At 42.7% G+C, this 11109-nt stretch overlaps 1 protein-coding gene across 2 annotated transcripts in view; it reads left to right on the top strand.

Annotated features, from left to right (window-relative positions):
* The first annotated feature begins 524 nt into the window (after positions 1-524).
* Positions 525-11109, top strand: part of SPAG9 (sperm associated antigen 9) — a 65958-nt gene continuing 55373 nt past the window's right edge. For both annotated transcript variants that reach the window (XM_069799187.1, XM_069799186.1), the window contains exons 1-2: positions 525-987; positions 7472-7592. In XM_069799187.1, the coding sequence (XP_069655288.1) occupies positions 682-987; positions 7472-7592 (427 nt within the window). In that variant the 5' untranslated portion in view covers positions 525-681. The remainder of the gene's footprint in view (positions 988-7471; positions 7593-11109) is intronic.

Below are 11109 nucleotides of genomic sequence, written 5' to 3'. Positions count from 1 at the left end.
ACGCTAACGCCTCCACGAGAGCTGCCAGAGAGCGTTTCCTTCACTCTTCCACCCAAAGCGATGAAGACTCATTGCGCGGTCCCTTGGGCTCCCGGCCGGCCTCCCCGCTGCCCCGGCCCCAGGGGAGGCCGCCTGGGCCTCTAGGGCCGCCTGGGCCTCCAGGGCCGCCCGGCTCCCCGCAGGGCTGGGCCCGCCGGCCTCAGCGCCTCTTCCCCAGCTCCCCAACCCCACCGCCCGCCTCCCCGCCTCGGCACTGACGCGGCCTAACCCTCTCCTCTCGGCCCCACACCCCGCCTTAGACGGCCCGGCAGCCCTTCAGCCCCCAACGCCGGGCGCCTACGGCCTCGTTCCCTCACGGTGACCCGCGGACGCCCCCGGCCCTTCCCGGCGGGTGAAGCCGCCCGCCACCGCCGCCCTGCCCGCCCCCCGCCGCCCTCACCGCGGGGCTCCGCCCCTCGCCCCGCCCCGCGTGACGCCGCGGCCCCGCCCCGGCGCGGCGGGTGAGGTCAGTGCCGTGCGCCAGGGCCGCTCTCCGCCTCTCCTCCTCCCCCCTCCCCGCCTCCCGCTCGCCCGGGCTGCAGGCGAGGCCCCGCCGCAGAGGGAGGAGGAGACGCCGGGAGCGCGCTGAGCCGCTGCCGCCCCGCCGGGCCCCGAGAGGGACTAAGGCGCTCTCCGGCAGCCATGGAGCTGGCGGACGGCGTGGTGTACCAGGAGGACCCCGGCGGCCCCGGCCCCGCCATGATGTCGGAGCGGGTGTCGGGGCTGGCGGGCTCCATCTACCGCGAGTTCGAGCGGCTGATCGGGCGCTACGACGAGGAGGTGGTGGCCGAGCTGATGCCGCTGGTGGTGGCCGTCCTGGAGAACCTGGACTCGGTGTGCGCCCACAGCCAGGAGACCAGCGTGGAGCTGGAGCTGCTGCGGGACGACAACGAGCAGCTCCTCACGCAGTACGAGCGGGAGAAGGCGCTGCGCAAGCAGGCCGAGGAGGTGAGGGGCGGGCGCCGGGCCCGGGGGCTGCGGCGGCGAGCGGAGCCGGTGGAGGGCGGGGGCCCGTTCCTGAGGCGGGCGGCGGCTCCGGGCTTCCTTCGCGGAGGCGGCGGCGGCGGAGCGGGGAGGGGGGGAACTTCCTGCCCTCGGCGGCGGCCGAGCCGCTCCTCCCTCCGGGCCGCCGAGGACGGGGGCGGGGGGGCTTGCGGTACCTGGGCCCGGGGTGCCCCGCGGCCCGGCGGTGGCTCCTTGTCGGCTGCCAGGCGGGGAGGGGGGGGGGGGGGGTCCCGGAGGGCCCAGCGGGTGAGGGGTTCGTGTCGCGACGTGTTTTTGGGAGGAGGGAAGGCGGGGAGCTGCGTGTCTGCCCGCTCCGCTCGCTTGGCCTCCGGCGGGCTGCGCCGGGCCCGGTCGTGTGGTGGCTGGACGCAGGTGAGGGCAGAAGCTCGGTGGCCTCAGTCGCCGAGTCCGTGGCCCTGCCTGCGGGACTCTGACATCGCTGTCCGGGAGCGCTCTGAAGCGCTGCTCTTCCAGTCAGCAGGTCCGCGGAAGAAAAGCGGCACCGCTCCGCAGAGCAAGCGTGGAACCGTGTGCTGACGGCTCCGCTCTTTCGCTTTCCCTCCGGATTTTCCTCCGTGGCAGGAGGTGGATTGTCCGTTTCGGATCCGTGGTAGTCACAAAAAAAACCCCCAGTGAGAAGGCATTGCGCAAAATACGGAAATACGTGCTGCTTAGGCTGTAGTTCTTCAAAGTTGGTGCATAAAAGCTGCAGTCAGCAACAGGTGGTGCGGACTGTTCAATGACATAAACTCTGACTTGGGATGTTACTACAAAAAACGAAATAAAAATGTCAAAGAATCGCTTCAGCATAAATAAGCTGGTGAAGCATTATCTTCCGCGAGATTATAAAGCGATACAATAGAAAGCGGCTGTGCAGGATAACTTCCTCCAGCTCATTGTCTCGCCAAACTGCTGTAGGAAATTGGATTGACAGCATTATCTGTAATAGAACAAGCCATCTTATAAGTCTATTTCCAGACTTCGTGTCCTCCGCTTACCTTCTAAATTTTCCAAAAATCGGAAGAATAACAACACTGAGGATAAAGACAATACCAACAACGAAAACCTAATTTGAAAAACACTAGCCCTGTACAAATATTTGTATACGTTATGGTTATAAGTGAGTGCAAAATGTTGTCTGCAAATTGTTCCAGGACTTCGTTGGTTTGTTACGAAGTAACGTGGTGTGAATGGTGTGTCCCCCACAACTCTTGGACCAATAGACCATTCATCCTTCTTGTCAAACACGTAGTTGTTTTATGATGCCTTATGGGTTTCAGTCTGGGGACTATTGCCATAAAGACTTAATCACTAGCTCTGACACAAGCTGCATGTAAAAGGCTTTTTTAGAAAACATATTTTATTTTTATTAAAGAGAGTAAGAGGAAGGGAGTGATAAATATTTTCTGAACTAATTCAAGAGAAAATTAGGCTTGAAACACAGGCAGCATTTGCCAGATTGAAAAAAGCAGGCCCTGGCAGCAGAACAGAAACCGTAACAGTATGGTGGAACAGAATATGGTGTTAATTGTGGTGGTGTGGCTCTTCAGGAGCTGTACGTACTTATGTTGGCAGTGTACTTCGCTGCAATCTCCATTTCTTTGTGTCGTGATAAATTAACTTGAGGGGACAAGCATTATGCAGTCTAAAAACTAGTACTCCTGCTGCAAGACAACTTACTGATGCTTTCTCAGTTGTAAGCGCAAAGGTCATCTTTTTGTTACGTTCCGAGGTCAGTTATGCTATACCTACGTCAAAATGTCTGCAACGGATAAAGCGTGGTATGTTCATGAGGGGTATGCGTTTTATTCAGACTTGATTGTTGCAACTATTTTTTCTGAATGTTGAGATGATCCGAGGGGTGCAGTATGGTTGAAATGAAAGGAGGGAACATGAATATAGCACTGTTTTTCTTGGACAACAAATTATTGGCTTAGTGTGTTTCTTTCATTGTGGAGGTTGCTTGCGTAATTTGATAGCAAAATGGAGAATTTTGAGCTACTAAGTTCAATATTCCTTATTATCTGTTCTGACTGTCCTGAAGAATTAACGTACCTTCTTTTGCTTTCTGCTTGCTGTTGTAGGAATTTATATTTGCAGTAGTATCTTGACGAATAGTAAGTCTACTATTTGAATAGGAATCTCCTTGCACCATTGTCCTAATTTGCCTCCTTTATTTCCTGTACTTAAAAAGTGTTACTGAAGAAACATCTTGAAAGTTGTTACCCATCGACTTCTGTTAAGGTGACTTTAAAAAATAAAGATGATTTCGGAGGTTCTGAGCCTACTTCTCAGTCCTTTAGGTAACAGTCATGATCTTTTTAGTTGCTATGAAGTCACTTGTCTGACTTTTAACATGGTACGTTTTGGGATATAGCTAAAGAAATAGAGGAACCAGCTGTTCTGCTTACAGTTCTGCATAATTTATCTTCCCACTTAGTGAGCGTTAGGCTGCATGCCCTGCCACAAAGAAGTGGGAGAGGAAGAAGGATTTGGGGTTCTGCTATTTTATAAACTAATAAGTTTTACTTCTACAGAAGTATGCTGCTCCGTACCTGGGGCTGTGTGGCTAGCAGAAGGTGTTTTATATGGGCTTGGAAACAGGATAAAATCTTCTCCTTTTAGCCATGTCAAGCTGTCTAATATATCTTTTAGCTTTGCTGCTGTTGGTGGGATTAAGCTGTTCTTGAAATCCCATGTTCAATACATGGTTGCTACTTTTGCCATCATGAAAAAGGATTTACCACCATGAAAATTAGTTTAAGTGATAGTGTCAGCTCGATGGCTGCCTTTTACTCTTCCCAAAGTTAACTTTCTTCTTTAGGATTGTATGTGAAGTGAACATTTTCCAGTAAGAGTTTATAAGTATTTTTAATTTATGAGAAAACAAAATTGATATCCATTATACAGAAAGCTTGCTAAAATAATGTAAAATTTACTAGGTTGTTTTCAGTTACATATATTTTTCTGTACCCCCAGTCCAGCTGAGCTGGCTTCGTAGTTAATTTTCTCTACCTACTCCAGGAAGAACGTGCCATTGGTTGAAAAGCTGGCATCATTGCAATAAAAGTTACTGAAGGACGTGTCATAGGGTAATAAAGACTGCCAAGTAGGTGTAACCTTGACATCAGATATGCTTAGTATTGCACCTGGATCGTATGACGGGAAAGCAGGTTAAAATATAAGGAAACAGAAGATGACATAAATATCGGAAAAAATGTTTCATTTGGCTAGTACTGTATTACGAAGTGATTAAATGGTTGTATGCATGAGAGGGCTCTCCAAATGTGTATGCTGTGCTGTTCCATTGTGTAGTCTGAGTTCATGTTTATTGCAATGATTATTGCTGTAAACTTTAAGTAGATTTAAAATTGATTACATAAAGACTTCTGAATCTTACTTGTGAAGTACTTTTATATACTTTTTATTGAAGGTCTTTAAGAACAGGTTAGACAAATATCTGTCTGAAATGACATAGTTGGTACTTCCTGGAGAAAATGAGAAGGATTAAATGGGAGTTGCCAAAGATAGTTTATGAAGGTATCACAGGCTTGGATTTCAGCAGTAGGCCCATGCAGAAAGAGGCGTGCATCATATCCTGTGCTTACACCTCATTATGTCCTGATCAAAATTAGGATCCAGGCATCAGAAGTGCCCATCAGAGCCTTGAAGCAAGATGACCTTTCAAGGGCCATTCTAGCCGTATCTTCTGTAATCTTGTGGTATTCAGTCTGTTTTAAAGAAGTGTTGGTGTCCTTCAGCTTGTTCTTTTAAAAACAAAACACAACAAAGGGCACCAAACCAATCTTAATTTCTTGTTAGAGTTGTAAGATACAGCTTTGTGGCCTAAAGAGGATGTCACTTAAAACTGAAGTGTTAAGGGGTTTTTTTTTGTCTGCCTTGGTATTATGTGTAAGCAGTAGCTCCAGTTGAAAAAAGAGAATGTCTAGTATCCATGTATTGAGTGGCTAACATGTTCCTACATATGCTGCTGCGTTCCTGTTAAACAAGGCAGAAGAAGTGCAATACTTGAGTGTATTGTCAATTTAAATAAAAAAAAAGTCTTTTATTATGGGTGCTCAGCCTATCCTTGGCTGCTGTCTGACTAGTCCTTCCGTCATAGTCATACAGGCTTAGTCAGGATGAGATGATCAATCTCCTGGGGCTTTGCCTGTGTTAATACTATCACCAGAAGGAGAGATGAAACCAAACAGATACATTGAAAGGTTAAAGTACTAAATCTTTCATTTGATCTGGTATAGTTTTCAGCAGAGGAAAAAAAATTAGCCAGCTCTAGTTATAAAAATGCTTTGAAGAGATGTAACTTAAATTCTAACTTTAACAAAATGAAGGTAAACTAGTAGAAGATGACGAAACAGTTTAATACAAAACCAGTTTTAATAGTTGCAGTTGAAGAACTTGAGAGGAAATACAAAATGATATCTTTGGTTTCATGAGTAACGATGACATTGATGGCTTTGAATGGCTGTTTATTCAAAAGTGTAATTGTCACTGGCCTTTTGCAAGTTATGAGACACATCTGACTTTGGGAAAATCATCAGAGAAGCAACTAAACAAAGATGTTACAGTTTTATAGTTCTTCTTTCATGTTTTCCCATGTTTAATTTAACAAACCATGTTGGTCTGCAGCCCCAGTGCCAACTTTGTGTCAAACTTTGAAGCCCTTCTTATAAAGGGAGTCTGCTAAGAATAAGCCAGACATGACTTGAATCTTTAATATTAAAGGGGCAAAACTCTTGTATCATTTACTACAAAGGAGACATGAAACAAGTTTTCAGTTTGAGGTTTTCAATATTACATTGACAAATTAATATTCCCAAACTTTGTGTTGAGGGGGTAGAAAGGCTTTTGCACATCTGTCTTTTTGAAGCAGGAGAACTCATTTTAAATCGCAGAACCCAAAGCAGTGCTACCTGGGCTAATGTCAGCAGTTTCTCAATTGCCTCATGGTTTAGCTTCAAGCACAGTCATATGAACACCATGCCTTGTCTGGTGATAGCTGTGGAGAGCTTGTCTGAAAGGAACTCTTGTTCCACTTCATAGATTTTTGATGCATTTCTACATCTGAAGTAATTTTTAAGCAAAACTTCTTCTGATGACCCCGCTAAACTGAAGCGCTTTTCGTAGGGTTATGAGTTTCTGCTTTTGTAAAAGCTTAAAACACATTGGCTGAAGCTTAGTAGTAGTTCATTAAAAGTTGATGTGTGAGCGTTTGAAGTATTTTTCCCACTAAGTTTTCCTAGCAATATGTAAGGAAAAATTATATTCAAATAACCTATAACATTACTTTTTTTTAAGTTACTGCCTCCTCTATCTCTTTGCTTCCCTGTGGTACCGAGCTGCAGCTTGCTTTCTGACTCCTTAGCTGTCTTGGATGTTTGGTTTAGGGTATTTTTTTCTGCAAAGGCTTCTGGTATGCTTTTCCTCCCTGTGTGATGAGCCTTCTGCGTAACTCATGTTTGTGGCCTTGCCTTCTCCTTGCAGTGCAGAATAGAGTACTACCTGACCTAAGACTTCTTTCGGTATTAGAAGTATTCTTTGTGCTACCACTATACACTGGATTTCTGAAGTTTTTGTCTAAGATAAAAGCATATTTTTTGCTATTTAAAACTGCTATAATGATGAGTTGGTAACTTTCATGTTATAAAATGTAAGCACTGATATATGTATCGGTGAACTCCAGAATATTGAGAAACACAAAGTTGGTAAACAAAAGTAGCAGAAGATGATGATGATGATAAGCACAATTGCAGATTGCTTGTAAATAGTTTTCTATGCAGTTGACAGAGTGTAGGAGATGGTTATTAAGTATTTGATGAAGACTCTGAGCATTTTATAACCTATCAAATGATAACAGAAATTGGGTGGGAATGAAAAGATAGTATGTCATTTTGGTTGGCTCTATTGCTGGCATATCCCTACTGCAGTATCTCTACCTTCATGGCTTACAGGTGAAGATATGCTTGATATGAGGATACCAAGGCTGTCTGTATTCGCATGTGTCGGCAGGCAAGTGTGTGCTGTTAGGAAAGAATGAAATAAGTCATGTTTACGTTAGTCCCAAGCAGGCTTCTTTGAAATAGTTGGCACTTAGTTGATAGTGATTATACAGAGCAACCTAGGTGGGATGCTTGACTGATGGACATTGGACTAAACTGGTGTCCTTCATGTTTAAATGTGGGCTATAGATCTGTTCTGTTCTTTTGGAAACCTGCTTGCACTCATCCTTGCTGTGAAGGGCTGCTGTGTTGTTTCCTACATGCTGATTGAAGTGGCAGTCTTTTTAAAAACAAATCCAGGGATGACTATGTATCTGTTCTTTCTCTTTGGAGAAATAACTTTGCTCAGGCTTTTTAAAAAAAATCTGTAGTTAATTGTTGAGTTTAATTTCACTTTTTTTGTTTAGAAATTCATAGAGTTTGAAGATTCTCAAGAACAAGAGAAAAAGGACTTGCAGACCAGAGTGGAAGCATTAGAATCACAAACTCGACAGCTGGAACTCAAAGCAAAAAACTATGCTGATCAAAGTAAGTAAAATATATTGCACTCCCTTTAAGTGATATTAGTGCCTTTTAAATTTCGTTCTGTAAAATGGTAATACATATGCGAAATATCTGTGCTATCTGATTCCTGTATTTTGACAGATAACTAGGTTTAACTCTTGGGCAAGTTTGTTTTCCTTAGAATTCAGGCAAACAAATTGGATACAAGCTTGTGACTTGTAATCTGATTCTTCTGGTATCCTACTTGTCTTGTTTTCCTTTTAGACCATGCTGTTTTCATGTTTAGCAACTTTTTCAGGAGATACTTAGAACTTATTCCCTTGTTATTGTTCATAAAATAAGCTAATTTTCTTGCCATTAAACTGTTGTCTGTGCTAAAAATAAATGTAATCTTTGGGTTTAGAAGCACTACTGGAATGAGAATGCCATTGATGCTGATTCTCATGAGCTTTTGTATAGTTTCTGCTGAATTATTTATTTCTGAGGCATTTAGTTTTTACAGGAAAAGAGTTAAGGAAGAACACTTCCACTTCTAGGGATGTTCTGTGTAATTTAGGAAAACTTGTATAAGTTTTGGAAGAAAGATAACAATGACCAGTGTTGCTGAAATACTGAAAGTTACAATGTGAGTATATTGTAGCTTAGATGTTCTGCTGGACTGCTTCTTATCCAGGTGCATGGTAATTGAATGAAACTTGCACCAGTTTTTCTACTTCTAGTTGAGTAAAGGGTAGAGGGAAAAAATAGTCAAACCCACAGAAATCTTCTCTTGTCATTTTATCTCCCCCACCCCACAGTCTTAAATTGAAGATGAAATACCTATGCTGCTAAAGATGGTTTAATTTTTTTTGCTGTGAGTCTGTTAAACATGCAGTGAAGGTTATGATTTTTGTTTTTGTTTAACCTTTTCAGCACAGTGTAGAAATAATGATCAATGTGAGTTAATGTGAACATTTTGTCAAGCTTATAAGCTAACTTCTATTGACATAAGACTAGCATGTCTATCAATATACAGGTTTTATTGCTGGGTCATGTGGAAATGTAAAGTAAGACTGTATCAATCCTGATAAGGTTGAGATAAGATCAGTTTCTAAAAGCAGAGTGCCGGTTGTCAAAATAGCCCCTTTTCACTATTCTTTCTTCCTTTAGTTCTACTCAGCCACCTTTCCTGCCCATAACTCAACAAATTATAGCTCTCTTTTTCAACTTAAGGTATAATAATCTTCCTGTAAAGTTTAATTTTCAGTGGCATGAGTGAGTCTATAGCAGGGTTGGAAGTATTAGAGCACTAGTGTTAAGATCAATGTAGGTGGCATGCAGAGCTGAATCTTTTTGAAATTTGAATGGTTTAGAATGCTGTGGGCAAATCTTAGAGGCATGTACTTCTTCAGCTCCATTGCAGTTAAAATATTCTCAGATTCTGTACAGACAGTGATGGAGGAACACTTCAAGCAGTCTTTCCTAGAGAAAACTAATGGTTGATTTCTAGGAGTGTGTCTTTACAGATCAAGTCAAGCTAAAATGGATAATTGTAAAGCATGTTGCAGAGACTTGTATCAGAGTTGCTATGATTCTTGTGAATGGAAGTGTGTGTGTGTTTAAAAACAGCAGAAGAGAGGAAAAGAAAACATTGGAACAAGAGTTGAGTGGTCTGTTTTGGTAACAAAGGACACTGTTTCCAGAATGCCTGTGCTCTAAGCCCACAGCCCAAACAACTTGTTAATGGGAGACCCTGTACTCCAACAACAGGATTATGGCATCAAGATCGCATTAAGTCGCATATGCCATTATTTTTCCTGTTAATACAATAAAAAGTACAAATTAGTTGCACAAAAAAGAAAACTCATTTGAATTCCTGGCGCAATGTATGTGGCAGCATACCTGGAGTTTCTTTTACAGAAATTGCACTTACAATATACTGATGTACATAACGCCATTTGATACTGTTCAGTGAAACTGTTCATGTGAAATTCTTTTTTTTTTTGCCTTGAATATTAAGCCTTCAAATATATGTATGATTTTAAACTTTTAATTCCATTATGTGTGTACATATCATAATAATGACAGTATTTGCATGAGAAACTCAATTGTTCCAGTAGAACCACTGAGTGTTGGCTAGAACTACTTTTTTTTTTTATAAGATAGTGTTGTTGAAAACAGTTACCATAACAACATAAAATTCTGGTGTTAGGCTGTTGACTTTCAAACCATTCCAAAGTCTTTTTATTGGAGAAAAACCTTTTGTGATGACAAAAATATAACTTTGGAGAAACAATAGGGCTGTGTTGAACATTGAGTTTTGCTTATGATTTGGGTTGATAAGTTGTCTGGGACAACATGAAAGACTGTTATGAAGATCTGACATGCTGCTGATGCAGAGCAAGATCAAAGGGGACATAAGCACAGTTGTTGAACACCTAATGAATATTATGCAAGTGAACTGTTTGTTTTTTTCTTAGTGCTCTAAATTTCTAGGGTATGAAAACTATACTAGTGTACATATTCTTGAAGTAGTCTAGCTCTGCTGCATTATGTTGTTTTCTGTTTTACAGGCAAGGCGATTTGTATGTCCTATGATACCAAAGATACCAATGTGTCACTTTAATTCACTGGATGCAGCTACAAGTCTTCTAGCTATATTTCTTTTTCTCTTCTACTTCCTATATTACTGCCTGTGCATCTAAATTAGTCTGTGGTATTGCCAACTGTTACCACATCAACATTCAAAATAGTGCTAGTGTTATCATTGATAATGGGAATTGCAAATGCCTGGCACAGACCAAGTAAGCAAATAAAACCTGGCTTTGCTTTTTTGTGTCAGAGTGCAGAGTCTGAGATAGCAACATGATTAATAGTTTAGAATAGAAAACAGGTAAGACACATGGTCCCATGTAGTAGTATAACTACAAGACTTCTTGCTTCTTGTAGACTACCTCTTGTGCTGTATGTGTTTTTCCTCAAATAAGCAAGGCCTGTGACAACAAGTTTTGTCCATTAAAAAGTTTTGAGTCATTCTCTTGAACACCATCCATTCTGAGCATTTAGTGAAGACTAGTTAGCCCTGGGAGAGGGCAGCTCTTAAGTTACATGGTAGGGTTCAGCATGTTCTATGTGCTTAAACATCCATGCCGGTTAAAATTGCTCAAGAAGCCATAGTTTTGTTAGGTCTTGAATTATAAGTGCTTGTTTTTGCAGTCTTAGTGATAGTCACACTAAAGAAAAAAAGAAGTATTTCTTTGCACTTAAATGTGGGGTTACATTCACAGCCACTTACTCAACCAGCTAGGTTGGAGTATATCTGCCGTTTGAAATTAAAGAAGTGAAATAAGCAGCTTGTTTTGTGTCAAACAGTTACAAAGTTTCTGTGGTTCACTGACTTTTTTTCCCTGCATTACAAATTTGAACAGTTGCTGTCAGCTACCTCCTGGATGAGTCAACTACTGTACTCTGCTCTTTCATAGGAGGAAATGGAAAGAGGGAGAGATGACAGTGTGACGTGGTGGCACTGCTGGGAGGATTGTGAGCCACAGTAGGTGATGAA

This window comes from Haliaeetus albicilla, chromosome 12 (assembly GCF_947461875.1).
Source record: "Haliaeetus albicilla chromosome 12, bHalAlb1.1, whole genome shotgun sequence".
Classification (NCBI taxonomy): Eukaryota; Metazoa; Chordata; class Aves; order Accipitriformes; family Accipitridae; genus Haliaeetus; species Haliaeetus albicilla.
This window is presented reverse-complemented; position numbering and strand designations above follow the sequence as displayed.